We start from the raw sequence: 17,645 nt of genomic DNA on the forward strand, positions 1-17,645 counted from the left end.
TTTCCCAACTCAATCAGATGAACCTTGAGATAATGGTCAACAGTATTTCTTAATAAAGGTATTGTCTTGTGGTTTTCTTAAATGAATTAACCAATCAGCTGTGTACTTCCATAACAGTTTCTAAAAATATCTATAGGATGCTGTGTCTTATGATATAAGTCATCAACGTTGTTTGGAAATATTCACTCTGTAAATAAACAAGGTCTCTCCTGCTGGGCATTTCTCCCTGGGGTCAATTATGTAACATTTGCAAAATTCTGGTTTTATCTGGAAGACTTGGCCCACTTCCAATAAACTTTAAATTCTACCTTGGCTTGAAGAAATTTGGCTTTTTGACTTTGTTTACCTAGATTGTCTAAATCAGAGCAGTGGGATAAAAATTTCCACCACAATAGAATTTTCTTTGGTTAGAAGGCCAAATAAAAAGCAGTACAAAAGAAATAGAGATGGAGATGGAGAGAGAAATATAGTTGTATAGCTAGATTTAAAAACAGAGATATAGAAAAAGATAGAAATAGAAGTAGAGGCAGAGACAGATAAATATATTGATAGACACTTATAAAAAGATACCTAATACATGATAGATACTTCAGATAGGAATATGGATTTATTAATATAAGTATATATGTGTATATGTTTGTCTATAATATAGTGAGCATATATTTACATGTAGTATAAAAATAGTGTTTATAAATATATCTGTGTGTATATGCATATGCATACATACACATAGAGAGAGATAATAGAAAGTTGGTAAGCCAATATCATCCATCCCCTTAACCATGACTATTCTTCTAGACCTCAGCCTCTTTCCAAATTTTCCTCTTGTCCTTGAATTTCCAAATCTACCTGAGAACTCATTCCTCCACCATCCCAAAACTACAACATTCAGACTTACAAATCCATCATTTTAACATGAGTGGCAAAATTCAATGTCCCCAAATTCACTGATCTAATATAATCACACCTCCTTCCCTATACATGGATCTGCATATATTCATCATGAACAGACATGCAAATACACACATGTAAATACTCACACATATACTTATGACATAGTTTTCATTGTTTTCCAGAATTCTTCCCCCTCCACCTTTAGCCAAAAGTCAGTAAGAAGCCACAGACTTAGGATTCTCAGAGGAGAAAGTGTTATACATTTAGAGGGCTTCAAGTCATACAAGCAAAGCCTCTTAATTTAAATTTTCACTGAGAAAAGAGTAACATTTGCTTTAAATATTTCTGGCATATATAAACACCCTTTTTATACTCTAAAGAATCTAGCAACTATAGAGCATTTACTTCAGACAACTCATTAGTGGCTTCCACCTAACAGATTTGGTGAAGGTCACATATTTCTTCATAAGTAACTGAGGGATTTCTGAGACCTTGGATGAAGACAGTTCTCCTTGTCCGAATATCCCTTTCAAATATGATCAGGAGAATAGAAGCTCAAAATTGGGAAGGAACCTTATAGATCGTTTGACCAAGCCCCTTATTTACAGAGGAACAGAGACAAGAAACTCTTAGTTTGTTAGGGAATTATAAAACCTAGGATGAAATTCTTGTGTTTTGATACCAAAGTCTGCTGAATTTGACCAAATAAATTGAGCCAAATTGAAGTCAAATTGCACTCAATTAGCTTATAATCACAACTGTTCTTGGTTGCAACAAAATTAAATAAAAGATGAAAGAATGAAAAGCACAGTGAGATGAAATTAGAACTAAAACAGAGCTCTCTCCTCCAGTAATCTTTGTGGTACTCCATCCCAAAAAATTATGCTGGATACATTCAAGATGCATTGAAAATGTATAGTTTTTTCCAATTCTTGTCATGATCAATGACATTAATTTGGAGGTAAATGAAGGTAAAATTGAGGTCTAGCATCATTGATCAGAGCAATAACTATGACATATATATATATATATATATATATACATATATGGCACTTGAGAATTACAAGATACTTTTATGTATTATCTTAGAGGAGCCTCAAAGCTGCTAATGTGTGGGATAAAGATATTACTCTCCCCATGTTACATGCATGTTAAAGGAGGATGAAAGAAGAAAAGAAGCTTACATTTAGTCAAGTCACAACAAGTCAACAAACATTTATTAAGTGTCAATTATACTCCAGACACTATTATGAACAATGGGCTTACAAAGAAAGTCAAAAGATAGTCCCTAACTTCAAGGATCTTATTCTATAATGGGGAAAAATATGCAAATAACTATTTACAAATGCTAGATACAAGAAAATTTGGAGATCATCTCAGAGAGAAGAAACAAACATTACCCAGCTAATAAAAGTTGGAAGGAAAATTTGGGCTCTTGTCATCCCTAATTTAAATTCACTGTGATGCCAAACTGCATCTGTAGAAAAAGAATGACTGTAAAAGACATCATCACCATGACTTTGAACTCATGCATTAAGCAACTGAGTAAACTGATTAGTCACAAATGAAAATAATAATAATAATAATAATAATAATACCTGAGTTATTTGTTCTGATATTTATACTTTCCAGTGTTTGTTGTTATTGTGTTTTCTTCTTCAATACAATTCTATATATATAAGCCTAAGATTATCCTTTTCTTCACTAAATTCAATTTTCACTTGAATCTCAAAGATAGGATAAGTCTAAACTTCTAATCCTACTGGCATTACAGAGATATTTGATGATTCTTATGTGCTATCACCATTTAAAATACATTGCCCAGTGTATTTTGTAGAAGGTTCTGTGAAATCACCAGAGTATCCAAAGTAAACATCATCATGACTTTGGTTTCTATGGATTATCTGGCCCTTCCCTTGAGAATAATTAAATAGAATATACTTTCTTTTATGAATAACATGGGGGAAATTTTCCCTTTTGTNCAACTGAGTAAACTGATTAGTCACAAATGAAAATAATAATAATAATAATAATAATAATAATAATAATAATAATAATAATACCTGAGTTATTTGTTCTGATATTTATACTTTCCAGTGTTTGTTGTTATTGTGTTTTCTTCTTCAATACAATTCTATATATATAAGCCTAAGATTATCCTTTTCTTCACTAAATTCAATTTTCACTTGAATCTCAAAGATAGGATAAGTCTAAACTTCTAATCCTACTGGCATTACAGAGATATTTGATGATTCTTATGTGCTATCACCATTTAAAATACATTGCCCAGTGTATTTTGTAGAAGGTTCTGTGAAATCACCAGAGTATCCAAAGTAAACATCATCATGACTTTGGTTTCTATGGATTATCTGGCCCTTCCCTTGAGAATAATTAAATAGAATATACTTTCTTTTATGAATAACATGGGGGAAATTTTCCCTTTTGTCTCATTAAAATATCATCCACCATAGCATAGGTATTAGGAGTCTCTCAGTCCAGGAGAGTCTTAGACAATAGTTAAACATTTATTAAAAACCAATATGAGCCAGGCATTGTGATAAACTTGTTGGATTGAAATACAAAGATAATTCTTGCTTACAAGAATTGGAGCTTACAATCCAATGGAGTAAAACAGACAAAAACAGGCTAAAAGCATAGGGCAATAGGGAAAGGAAAGTGGAGAAGAGAAGGTGCTTGGCATAAAAGACATGAAGGAGAAGTCAAAAAGCTGTTCAGCTAGGATGGAATAAAGAGAAGAATGAGTTGGACTCCCTCCTTAAATAGAGTTTTGAGGACTCCTTGCTCTGTCCTGCATTTGGAGGGTTCATTTGGATAAGTATAGAATGCTTAGGGGATATGGGTTACCAGAATGATTTGATTTGGAAGCATAATGGACTACCTCAGTAATGAATTTCCTGAGCAGAAAGTCATGATAGAGAAGTCCAAAGAAGTAGAAAAGTAGTATGGTTGAAATGAAATAGGTCTTCCAACTGATACTCAGAATTATTAAAAATTCAAGTCCAATAGTTGATGTGAACAATTCTTTTCATTCAGGATTTATATCTACATGAGTTAATATTTTCTAATGTAAATAAAAACATCCACCTTTATGGGTATAGCAAAAAGAAGTTTTAGTAGTAGATCCACTAACCTATCTTCCCTTTCAGCATTAGAGAATGAGCTAAAAACTTTGTCAATTTTTACATTAATTTGCATGAAGTAGAAATTAATTTTTACTTTCTAGAAAGTGAAATATGAAAAAACATATATTCTAGATAACTTTAACCATCTACTTAACTTTAGCCACGTTCTCATGTAGAAAGCTGTCTTTTGAATATTCAAGAGTGAGTGTTTCATATGAATCTAATATTTCTTTATTCCCAAAATGAAATAATAGTTCTCATCCAAAACTTTCCCACTTGGGAATTTCTCTTTTATTTTCAACTCTAACCACATCTTCCCTGTCATCTACTCCCACAATTTTGGTAACATCTTTGACTCCTCAATCTTATTCACACTTCTAGTACAAGCCACTGCCCAATTTCATTCTTTCTTTATTTCTATAACTGTTTCATGTATATTCTTCACCCCCCAAACAGAAAATTATAATTCAGGTTCTCATCTGCTCTGTCCCAATCAAAAAATGGTCTAGGGCAGTGATGGGCAAACTTTTTAAAAAGGGGGCCAAAGGAAAGGAAATGCTCATCTGTCAGTCTGTTTCTAAAGCAACTCTTTTGAAGTTTCATTGTATTGTATCCTACCAATTGTATTAATCAGATTAGGAATAATGTAATGTCAGGGGCTGGATAGAACATTTTAGTGGGGCACATCTGGCCTGAGGGCTGTAGTTGACCCATCACTGGTCTAGGGACATGAATAGGCAGTTTTCACATTATAAAATCAAAGCTATCAGTAAGCACATGAAAAAGTGTTCTAAATCCCTCTTTATTAGAATAATGCAAATAAAAACAACTCTGAGGTATCACTTCACACCTATCAGACTAGCCAATATGGAAGCAATTGAAATTAATAACTGTTGCAGGGCATGTGACAAAATTGGGACACTAATACACTGCTGGTGGAATTGTAAATTAATCCAACCATTCTGGAAAGCAATTCGGAATTATACACAAAGGACTTGAAAGAATGCCTACACTTTGACTCAGGCATACCACTACTGGGTTTGTACTCCAAAGAGATAGTAAAGAAAACTACTTGTACAAAAATATTTATAGCTGTGCTCTTTGTGGTGGCAAAAAATTGGAAAATGAGAGAGTGCAATGGGGAATGACTGAACAAATTGTGGGGAATCACTGAACAAAATACCTGGTAGTGATGAAAAACTATTGTACCCAAAGGAATAATGAACTGGAGAATTTCTATGTGAACTGGAAAGACTTCCATGAACTGATGCAGAGCAAAAGGAGTAGAACCAGGAAAAAATTGTACACAGAGACTGATACATTGTAGCACAATCAGATGTAATAGACCTTTCTACTAGCAGCAATTCAATGACTCAGGAAAATCAAGAAGAACCTATAAGAAAGAATACTATGCACATCCAGAGAAAGAACTGTGGGAGTAGAAACACAAAAGAAAATATATGATAGATCTCATGGTAGAATGCACATATGATTAGGGTTTTGGTATTAAAATATCACTCTACTACAAATATGAATAACATGGAAATAGGTTTTGAACAATGATACAAATATAACCAAATGGGATTGCTTGTCATCCTTGAGATGTGGGTGAGAAGAAAGATGAGAAAAATGAATCATTTAAGCATGGAAAAATATTCTAAATACATTTAAAAAATTAATTTAAAAATAAAGTAACTTTGTCCAAATAAGACTGAAAAACTGCACACACACACAAAAAGAATTTGTACTAAGACAGAAAGTAAGGTTTAAAAAATAAAATGAAAAATAAAGTATATGAGATTTTGTCATACCTAAAAAAAAATCACTATTGCAAATATGAATAATATGTAAATAGGTTTTGATCATGATACCTGTATCACTTAGTGGAATTACTTGTCAGCTCTGGGAGGAGTTAGGGAAGAGGGGAGGGAAAGAACATGAATCATGTAACCATGGAAAAGTATTCTAAATTAATTAATTAATTAAAAAAGAAAGAATGTAGGTTCCATGAGGACCAAAGCTGATTTTGATTTTTTCTTGTTAAGAATAAAAGATTCTGGCCAGTGTTTTAAGTATTTATTAATAAAATGAAAGAGTGAGAGATGAGAGAGAAAGAGAGAGGAAGAGAGAGAGAGTGAGAGATAGACAGAGAAATTTAACATTAGTATTTTTTTTAATATTTTTTTAAACCCTTAACTTCGGTGTATTGTCTCATAGGTGGAAGATTGGTAAGGGTGGGCAATGGGAGTCAAGTGACTTGCCCAGGGTCACACAGCTGGGAAGTGGCTAAGGCCGGGTTTGAACCTAGGACCTCCTGTCTCTAGGCCTGACTCCCACTCCACTGAGCTACCCAGCTGCCCCCTAACATTAGTATTTTAAGATAGATCTGGTCCCAGGTTTTAGTCCAGCAAGGATCCCTCCATGCTGACTGCCAATCCCCACACATTAGTCCAGTGAGCCATTCTCTTTAAGGGTGGAAGTAAGGAGGCCTTCTCCTTCATGTGCTTTCCTTATAAATCCCCCTAGCTCCTCCCTCTATGGCAGGGGTCTGCAAGGTATGGCTCTCAAGCCACAACTGGCTCCACCTCCTGGCCAGTCTGGGCAGAGGCCCAGGATGTGCCCCAGGGGGCCCTTCTGCCCCCGCCCCATATTCCAGCACCTTCCACCTCCATCCTCCTCCTTCAACAGGCATTTATGGCTCTCACAGATAAAAAGGTTGTTGAACATTGCTCTATGGCAATGTTGCACACTGATACTCAAGCTGACACCAGGGGACACCAAGCTAGCCAAGCCATTAGATATGAGATTACTCTGCAACAACCACCATTGAGATGCTGTGATGGGATGGAGGCATTTTTCCTCACACATTCTGCAACCCCAGAATATGGACTACATAGTAAAAATTTAATAAGTGCTCCTTGACTGACAAAAGGATTATTACATATAAGAAGTCCCAAAAGTCAAGTGATGCTAGATAATACAGTGCAGGCCTGGAGCCAGGTTAAAAAAAAAGGAACAAACACATTTTTTCATATTTGATTCTAGATATTAAAGTGACCCCCTTTAGTTTAGTTTTTTTTTTCCTGATTAAGAACATGTCTAATTCGTACTTTAGAAAAATCCTTTCAGTAGCTGAATGTATATGATGCCTACTGAATGAGTGACCAAAGTTGAACACTCATTTAACCTCCTTCCACAATTGTATGAAAAAAATTTTAACTTCATTTTTTAAAAGTTTCAGCCCAGTTTCCACTGTCCCTCTCTACTTCTTCCCACTATGCAACTAATGACAAAAAAATCACCAAATGTCCAGTGATTCCATGTGTACTTCTGGACTTCAGAGCCCTCTGCTCTCTCAGTTTGCCTTGGAAAAATATACTAATGCAAAGGAAAGCAATAATTTTTAGATCATGTCTAGCACCTGTGGATTGTAAAGGAAAGGGAAGGTCAAAGGAATTACATTTGGAAAAGGGGAAATCTCTCAACTCACCACTCAGGTATTTCTGCTTGACCATTTCCTTCAGTAACATGGAAAAAGTATTTGTAATATACCTGTACTTTGACTCTTTGAAGTAAATGCTAAGAATTTCTTAAGAACCATTATCTTCTTGATGGAAAACAGTGGGAACACATGTTGGATTTGGAGGCAGAAGTCAGGGTTCCAATTCTAATTGCCACTTTTAATGTAACTTGGAGCCAATCCCTTTCCCCTCTTTATACCTTCATAATTAATGGGTTGTGCAAAAGGTACACAAAAGTGTCCTTCCAATGATTAGTCTATGAGAATCTGGAAAATCAAAAGCCAATATTGAAGATAGAGCTATGACTGATCTTTGTAGGTCTTCAGTTGTATCTTAGACAGCTTTGGAACCTTCAGGAATTTATCCTAGTGTTATCAATATTTCAGGTTACTGAAGCAGCTAGTAGATCACTCAGTATATCAGGTCTGTGTTTTAAGTGTATTATTTACAAAACTAAAATATAAATTGATTATGTTGTGAAATAATTATACTCATAGTATCAATGTATATGCCATTTCAAAATTACCATTACTATCTTACAATAATCTTTTGATGCACAGGGGAGATTATTCCCATTTGCAGATTAGAAGAGAGAATCCTACCATTTATGTATGTTACTCAGCTAATGGGCAGTGGATAGAGTTGAGTCTAGACTTAGGAAGCCTCCTTTTCTGAAATTCAAAACTGGGCTCACACTTTCTAGTTGTGTAACACTGGCAAGTAATTTAATCCTGTTTGCCTTGATTTTCTCATTTGTAAAATGATCTGGAGAAGGAAATGACAAATTAATTTATAGAATCTTTACAAAGAAAACCTCAAATAGTGTCACAAAGAGTTAGGCAAAATGGAGAAATGATTAAACAACTGTGCTAGTAGCCATTGGATACAAAATTAAATTTTTAAAAGCAATGTCTCTGTTTTTCTTTCTCTCTCTCTGTCTCTCTCCATCTCTCTCTCCTGTCTCTGTCTCTCTGTCTCACCACTTTTCATATCACTATAGTATCAATTTATACACAGACACATAAACATAAATCTATGTGTATATATATATTCATATTGCTTTTGAGAAACATGTAGAAACTTGTAGATTTATAAAAGAATATTTCTTAAAAGATAGGCATGTATTTATATATTTATATACATAAAATCACTTAATCCTGGAATGCTGTCTCCAAAATCAGATGCATAGAAGTCCTTAACAGTGCCTAGTCCACAGTAAGGAATTAATAAGTGCTTGTTGATTGATTAATATTAACAATTGATCATTTGTTTTTCTTTTGTGTTTCTATTCCCACAGTTCTTTCTGTGGATGTGGAAAGTGTTCTTTCTCATAAGTATCTCAGAAATGTCTTGGATCACTGAATTGCTGCTGGTAGATAAGTCCATTACATTCAATTGTGCCACAGTGTATCTGTCTCTGTGTAAAATCTTCTCCTGGTTCTGCTCCTTTTGCTCTGTATCAATTCCTGGAGGTCCTTCTAGTTCACATGGAATTCCTTTGCTTCATTATTCCTTTCAACATAATAATATTCCATTACCATCAGATACCAAAATTTCTTCACATTCTCCAATTGATGGACACCCCCTCTTTTTCCAATTTTTTTCCACCACGAATAGCACAGCTATAAATATTTTTGTACAAGTCTTTTTCTTTATTATCTCTTTTGGTTACAAACCCAGCAGGGGTATTATTCAGTGAAAGGGTAAGCATTCTTTTAAAACTCTTTGCACATAATTTCAAATTGCCTTCCAGAATGGTTGGACCAATTCAAAACTCTACCAGCAGTGTATTATATGTCCCAATTTTGCCATGTGCCCTCCAACAGTTATTATTTTCCTTTCTTGCCATATTGGCCAGTCTGCTAAGTTTAAGGTGGTACCTCAGAGTTGTTTTAATTTGTTTTTCTCTAAACAGAAGGGATTTAAAACACTTTTTCATGGCCTTATTGCTAATTTTTATTTCATCATGTGAAAACTTCCTATTCATGTCCCTTGACCATTGTTCAATTGGGGAATTGTTATAGGGGAGCAAATTGGTGAACCCCTGGGTTCGGGAAGGAAACCATTCTCAAGAATGAGAGGACTCCAAACTTAGCTTAAAAGTAAAAAAGAAAGATTTATTAGTAAGATAGGATTAATGGCCAGAAAGACAGCATGAGTGGAGCAGCCATGGGAGGCTCTCCCCGGGTCCCCCAGTTCTTGCCCTTTTGTATCCTTTCCTGTAGTGTGTACCTGACTCCCTGCACTCAGGCACTCAGTTGGTGCAGGGTCAGTCCTAGACCCTCAGGGCCTAGACTGTCCAGGTGTGTCCTGGAGGTGTATCTCTTTGCCTATCTCAACTCAAAGGAAATTCCAAGGACAATGTTCCTTGCCTTGGGGTCTCAAGGGCAGGAAGGGGGAAGGGAATTCCCCTGCTCACAGCCTGCCAGAGTCAAGGGGTACAGAGTCCCTGCCATCTCTGCACAATGCCCATGTCAGAATGACCTGATTTTTTGCAAATTTAACCTAGTTCCTTATATATTTTGGAAATTATACCTTTGTCAGAGAGCATTTTTATGAAAATGTTCTCATTGTGGTCAGATTGGTTTTGTTTGTACAAAACCTTTTTAATTTGACATAATCAAAGTTATTCATTTTACATTTTTCAATATTCTATATGAATATTAGTCTGAATTTGGTCTGAAATTTCTTCCTTTCCCACTGATATAACAGGTATGATATTCTATGCTCACCTAATTTCTTTGATGATTCCATTCCCTATATTTAAGTCATTTACCCATTTTGAATTTATCTTAGTATAGGGTTTAAGATGTTAATCTGAACATAATTTTCCCCTTACCATTTTCCAATTTTGAGTCAAATAGTGAGTTCTTGTCCCAAAATAGGGAATTTTAGGGTTTATCAAACACTAGCTTGTTAAGGTAATTTACCTTTAGTATACTCCATTGATCCACCCTTCTGTCTCTTAGCCAGTATCATAGTGTTTTGGTGACTGCTGCTTTATAGTACAGTTTAAGATTTGGTATTCATAGGCCCCCATCATTCACATTTTTTTGTCATTATTTCCCTTGATATTCTTGATTTTCCAGAGGAGGTTTGTTATAATTTTTCTAATTCTATAAAAAAGTTTTTTTTTGATAGTTTGATGGGTATGGAACTGAATAAGTAGATTAATTTTGGTATTATTGTCATTTTTATTATATTAGCTCATCCTACCAAGAAGCAATTAATGTTTTCCCAATCATTTAGATCTAGTTTTAATTGTGTGGAAAGTGTTTTGTAGTTGTGTTACAATTTCTGTGTTTTTCTGAGATGGGATTATATAAATATTCTATTTCCTCTTTTCTTAATCTAGGCAATTTTATTTTTGTAAATATTCACCCACTTCACTTAGACTGTCATATTTATTGCCATATAATTGAGCAAAATAGTTCTTAATAATTACCTTAATTTCCTCATCATTAGAGGTGAGATCACTCTTTTCATCTTTGATACTATTAATCTGATTCTCATCTTTCTTTTTTTATTAGATTAACCAGCACTTTCAGTTCAATAAAAGGACAGAGTCCTAGGTCTCACCCAAAGGGCAATTCCATGAATACTGAAATATACAAAGTTGAGAATAGGGATATGACTAGATCCTCTATTAGATTCCCTATAAATTTGCTTCTTCCCTGAATTTTTCTCCCCCTTAAAAGATATTTTACTGAAATGAATCTAGAACCTTTCCTCTTTTTTAAATGCAGATGTCAGATGTACAAAAATTTCTTTTTCAAACTCTCAACACCTCCACCTTTTACATAAACATCAAAGATTGGGTAACCAGTCTCTGTGAAGAGTTGGAAGTGGGGGGGTGAAGGGAAAAGTAACAGCATGAATCATGTAACCATGTTAACTTTTATAAAAAATAAAAATTATTAAATAAAAAAAAGAAGTTGGTCTTGTGCAAATAGGCTTTGGGTCTGGGCTACTACTGGTGTACCCTTCATAACTTTCTGTTGACAAAACTAAGGTGGGGGAAGGTTTCAGTGAAAGTTTTATGGAGGGAATAGTAGGAATCACATTGTCAGAAGACTGAGAATGTACAATCAGTTAAGGCCTCAGAAAAGCCTCCAGAAGAATCATTATGTACATCCCATTCAGTCTTTGTTTTTTTATTGTTAAGTTATTCAATCTTGTCCAACTCTCCGTAATCTAATATACCATAACATGTCATTAAATATTAGGCACTTACAAAACATAGAGACTCTGATTTTCAAAGAGCAATCACACCTTTTGCCTCTTCAAAATACATTCAATAGTACTCATGATTCTTCACTTTGGAGCCCTTAGTAATACTAACAAAGGACAATTACAATGAGAAGCCAATGTCTAGGCTGAGTGAAACTGCCTCCATAAATACTAAAAAGAGAATGCCACTGAAGGTATTCTTTCTCTTCTTTTTTGTATAGTATTTCTGTTCTTTGTTGTTTGTTTGTTTTTTTTTGTTGTTGTTGTTGATTATATAGGGACTCCAGTGCTTAACACAGCACCTAGCAAATAGTAGGCAGATTAATAGTTTGATTTTGATCTTCTTTACTCCAGTACTTCTTATATTTTGGCTGCATCACTTCTTGAATGAATGATTTTTTTTTCATCTTTCTAAAAATGGATATCTGGGTAAATGCACCATGAAATACAAACTGTTTTTAAAAATTTGTTGAAACATTTTTGGAATAGAATTGTTAACTTGGAAATAACACAAAACTACCAAAGTAGTCAGGAAAACCAAGACTTTAATTAGGATAGGGATAAGTCCAATATTTGGCCCTTTTTTCAGAGTCTGTGCCAACACTTTTACAGAGTCTGCACTCTGGATTCTGGGGACATTATCCCTGGGTGTAGCACTGCACTAGATGATGACTCCAAGGAACAAAAGAATTTGGGGAACCCATCCAGGGGCAGGGAAAGACCTTTGACATTACCATAGCTATAAGGAAATGGGAGTGTTCAAACTATATTTACAGGATACAATCAAGCCTGGGAAAGGAATCCTAGCTAGAGGCTAAGGTGTAAGGGAAGGAGTTACTTAAAATGGTTACTAAAAGGATGGTCCCTGCCCAGGTTTGGGTCTTCTTGGGAAAGGGTTTCTGATACAATGGGGAATACCACCTAAGACAAAGATATTTAGCCCCACCTAACTGAGATTGTAATTTACCTTAGGGTCCATCTTTCAATCTGAAAGGGCTAGCCTGAGATTCCCTTCCGGGTAGATTCTCAGGACTACAAGGAACAATTACAAGCTTTGAGGTCTCCAATTTATAAGCTAGTTCTAAAACTTGGGATTCAACAGATCTTACTAGGCTAGAATTTTAGGGTTTCTAGATTCCAGGTTGACAGAATGAAAGTATGCATCATAGTCCAGAGTGCTCCTTTTCCTGCCAGTGTGGTCAGAAGAAGGGAATCAATGTGGTATGTAACAAGTTCAATATTGCTTCTCACCATGCATAGTAGGGCTAGGTTTGCCCCAAGACAACTAGTCTAGTCCCACAATTAGTCCTGGGTTGCTGCACCCCAACTTTCAGGAGCCCTAAAATGGACCGTGTCAGCATTACCATTTTTTTAACTTCTGCTATAGTCCCTTATTGTCACTTTCTGTTTGTATGCCCTATCCCCTCCTCTACACTTCCTAGATTTTGGGACCTTTGTTCTCTTTAAAGAATCTTTAATCAGGGCCCCTGAAGCTTGACTCACCAGATCATGGTCATATGTTTTAGCTTGAAGAGACCTACAAGAACAAGTGATTGTACTTAAGCTTGGAAGCTGACAAGTGTAGACATGTATGTGAGCATGGGCTTCTTCGTCCCTCCATGGCATCATCAGAAAATTGCCCTTTGCCTGAGAACTGGAGGATGGGATGAACCAGAACATAGACAATCTATCAGAGAACCGACAGTTTATTTTCCTCTTTTGACAGGCTGCCTAAGGAAAGACAAAGGGACCCAAGTTGGAAATGGAGAAGATTCAGAACTTCTGTGCTGGTCATCACTGAGTCCAGGCTTATGAGTATTGTCAAATGGAAAGAACTCAAAACTACCTAAGTAGTTAAAAGAAAAGTCTTTAATCAAAGTAGAAAGATACATCTGGAATACTGCACAGAACCCCTGTCCTGGGACTTCCACTGAACTACAGAATGCACTGTACTTATATAATACAATTTTGGAGGAGGAGGTAGGGCTTCTGCCCTGTCACTCACTTGGGACCTGCACTAGCCTCAGTCTAAACTGACTTGGAGAGACCAAGATGCTATAGCCAAAGAATAGGGTACCTAGAAGTAGCCTAGATACAAAAGGAGACACTAAGAAAACATAAAGGGTACTTAAGACTTAGCAATACCTGCTAATCCTACCTCAAGTAATCAAGAGGTGCTTGAAGGTTCATAGTTCAGTCTGACAAGGGTCAGCGTGATAGAGGCTGTCATTGGACAGTAAGGTAATAGGAACAGGACCCTCATACTTGCATATCTTGTATTTGCACTAGTTAGCACTAGTTAAACGCCAACTGCTGATGATGAGAATTTCCCTAGAACTAAAGAACTTGGGGGTATATTTATACCTTAAGGAATATATGAAATGAAGGACAACTAATTGGTTACATAGATGTGTGGGGAAGACATCATAGCTAAAGTTAGGGGATTTGGAAGAGACAGGCCCAGACAGAGTAAGATAAACTAAGAAAAGTTTCTTAAGATTTGACTACATTCACCACTCCTACTCAGGGTGCTCAATCGGTGCTTCATGGCTTATTGTTCTGCCTGGGATGGGGTTCATTCAGGGGGTTTCTTGAAGGAAGTTCTTGTGGGACAAGGGTAAATTTGGAGTTTCATAAAATAGGGCTATCATTTCCCACTTCAGGTTATAGCAATTCTGCCACTGGCCATAAAATCAGACAAAGTGACATGGGCATTGTGCAGAGATGGCAGGGACCCTGTACCCCTTAACTCAGGCAGGCTGTGAACAGGGAAATTCCCTTCCTCCTTCCTGCCCTTGTGACTCCTGAGGCAAAGACCATTACCTTTGGACTAAGTTGAGACAGACAAGGCACTGGGGGAGCAGCCTCCCATGACTGTTCCACTCATGCTGTCCTGCTGGCCGTTAATCCTATCTTACTAATAAATCTTTCTTTTTACTTTTAAGCTAAGCTTGGAATCCTCTCATTCTTGAGAAAGGTTTCCTTCTCGAACCGAGGGGTTCACCATTTGCACCCCTATAACAAAAGGACAGCATGCCCAAGAGAGTATGGAGATGTCCCTCTGTTACCAACAGAGGACGGGAAACAAGGGGCTGATACATGGACAGCTGGCATAATGAATAGAGTACTAGGCCTGGATTTTGGAGGACTTATGTTGAAATCAAGCCCCAGACACTTCCTAACTGTGTAACTCTGGGCAAGTCACTTAACACCATTTACCTAGCCCTCACCCTTCTTTCTCAGTATTGTTACTAGGAAAGAAGGTCAAGGTTAAAACTTAAAAAGAGGGGAGGATGTGATCATTAGCATAATTGGTGAAAGTAAAAACATGAAAGGGAGAAGAAAAAAATATATGACAGTGAGAGAACAGAACCATCCTGGTGGCACCTTTGCTTAAACATATTTGCTGTTATTTAGGGAATTCCATCCATTTTTTTTCATGTCACTGTCATGCAAAGACAATGGACTTGGGTCATAATAATTCACTGTAAATATTACCACTTGTGGGATGAATCTCTGTGGAGTCAAAATAAATTATTGCTTCATTCATTTCCTCATACCATATGGTTTAAGGACTATTTTCTGGGGGTGGTATTGTTTTGGTTCTATTAATCACTTTTTGATGCTAACTCCTGAATCATCTTGCACATATAACCATCCAAAAGCATGTTCTTTAGCTTTTTTTAATTTAAATTTAAATTTTTAATCTTTTAATTTTTTTTGAAATATTTTTCCATGGTTACATGACTCATGTTCTTTCCCTTCCCTCCAAACATCCCCTCTCCCCGTAGCCAATGTGTAATTCCACTGGGTTTTACATACATCCAGATCTATTTCCACATTATTGATAATTGCATTGGGGTGGTCCTTTAAAGTCTACATCCCCAACAATATCCCCATCAACTCATGTGTTCAAGCAGTTGTTTTTCTTCTGTGTTTCTACTCCCACAGTTCTTCCTCTAAAAGTGGATAGCACTCTTTCTCATAAGTCCCTAAGAATTGTTCTGGATCATTGCATTGCTGCTAGTAGAGAAGTCCATTACTTTTGATTGTAACACAGTGTATCCATCTCTGTGTATAATGTCTCCTGGTTCTGCTTCTTTCACTCTATATCAGTTCCTGGAGATTGTTCCAGTTCACATGGAATTCCAGTTCATTATTCCTTTGAGCACAATAATATTCCATCCCCAACAGATACTATAATTTGTCCAATCATTCCCCAATTAAAGGACATCCCCTCATTTTCCAATTTCTTGCCTCCACAAATAGTACAGCTATAAATATTTTTGTACATGTCTTTTTCCCTATCATCTCTTTGGGGTATAAACCTAGCAGTGGTATGGCTGGATCAAAGGTCAGACAGTCTTCTAAAACCCTTTGGGCATAGTTCCAAAATGCCATCCAGAACGGTTGGATCAATTCACAACTCTACCAGCAAAGCATTAATGTCCCAATTTTGCAACATTCCCTCCAGCAGTTATTACTTTCTTTTGCTGTCATGTTAGTTAATCTGCTAGGTGTGAGGTGGTACCTCAGAGTTGTTTTGATTTGCATTTCCCTCATCATAAGAGATTTAGAACACTTTTTTCTTTAGCTTTTTGAAGTTTTCAAGATTGGATATTTCCTGCTTATGGAAAATATCTTCCTCAGCATCTTGCCCATGGCAACTATGACCTTTTTGTTCCTCAGGCTGTAGATGACAGGGTTTATCAATGGGGGCAGTATTGCATAGACCATTGCAACAAAAAGGTTTTGAATTGGTGATGTGTCTGATGTATCCCTGAGGACTGCAGTCATTATAGAAATGAGAAATAAGATGAGGATCATCAACTGAGGGGAGCAGGTTGAAATGGCCTTGTATCGACCTTCCACAGAAGGAATCTTGAGCACGTTGGAAAAGATGCAAACATACGATGTGATTAAAAAAGCAAAGCAAGATAACAAAAAACACAAACTTGCTATAATTAATACAAACTCTGTCTGAAATACACCAGAGGCTGAGACTTTCAAGACATGAGGGATATCACAGAAAAATTGGTGGATCACATTGGATCCTGAGAAGGGCAGGCGAAACATATTCCCAGTGTGTACAGCAGAATAAATAAGCCCACTGAACCATGAGCCAACTGCTGCCCAAAGACAACGGGATGGCATCATGATGATGCCATAGTGTAGAGGGTGGCAAATGGCCACAAAGCGGTCATAGGACATGGCCACTAACAAAGCAAACTCCGTTGCTGAAAAGAAGAGAAGGAAAAAGACTTGAGCAGTACAGCCAAGGAGGCTGATGGTTTGACTGCCAATCAAAGAATTTATGATGAATTTAGGAAGTGTGACTGAGATGTTGCAGATATCCAACAAGGATAAGTTGCTAAGAAAAAAGTACATAGGAGAATGAAGGTGTGGGTCAATAAGAATTGCAGCAATGGTGAGAAGGTTCCCCATCAGGGTAGCCAGGTATATCAGCAGGAACAACACAGCATGTAAGACCTGTAGCTCCCATATTCTGGAAAACTCCATGAGGAGGAATTCAGTGATGACTGAGAAGTTGCCCATGCTTGATTGTGTGCTGCAATTTAACTAGAATCAAACATCACTATGAATAACAGAAATGCAGTGTTGAAATAGAAGAGAGAATAAAAATAGTTATTCAAAAGAACATCCATTCAAACAAACCCATCCCATTAAACTTGAACAGAAGCAAATTCAGACATATTTTAAAATAAGCAGAGGTTAGAGGAGGAATAATGAGGTTTAGATGTATTTAATAGTTCTGGGTATACAGTTTTCAATCTTTAGCTTTACAGAATGATCCTAGTGTACAAAGCTATAGACAATAGGAAAGATTATACTTGGT

At 36.4% G+C, this 17,645-nt stretch overlaps 1 protein-coding gene across 1 annotated transcript; it reads right to left on the minus strand.

Moving 5' to 3' along the window:
- Positions 1-16,378: 16,378 nt before the first annotated feature.
- LOC123252733 (olfactory receptor 14I1-like) lies at positions 16,379-17,344 on the minus strand. Its single transcript, XM_044681985.1, has one exon. It carries the CDS (start codon positions 17,342-17,344, stop codon positions 16,379-16,381), a length of 966 nt encoding a protein of 321 aa, XP_044537920.1.
- Between the last annotated feature and the right edge of the window lie 301 nt (positions 17,345-17,645).

This window comes from Gracilinanus agilis, chromosome 6 (genome assembly GCF_016433145.1).
Source record: "Gracilinanus agilis isolate LMUSP501 chromosome 6, AgileGrace, whole genome shotgun sequence".
Classification (NCBI taxonomy): domain Eukaryota; kingdom Metazoa; phylum Chordata; class Mammalia; order Didelphimorphia; family Didelphidae; genus Gracilinanus; species Gracilinanus agilis.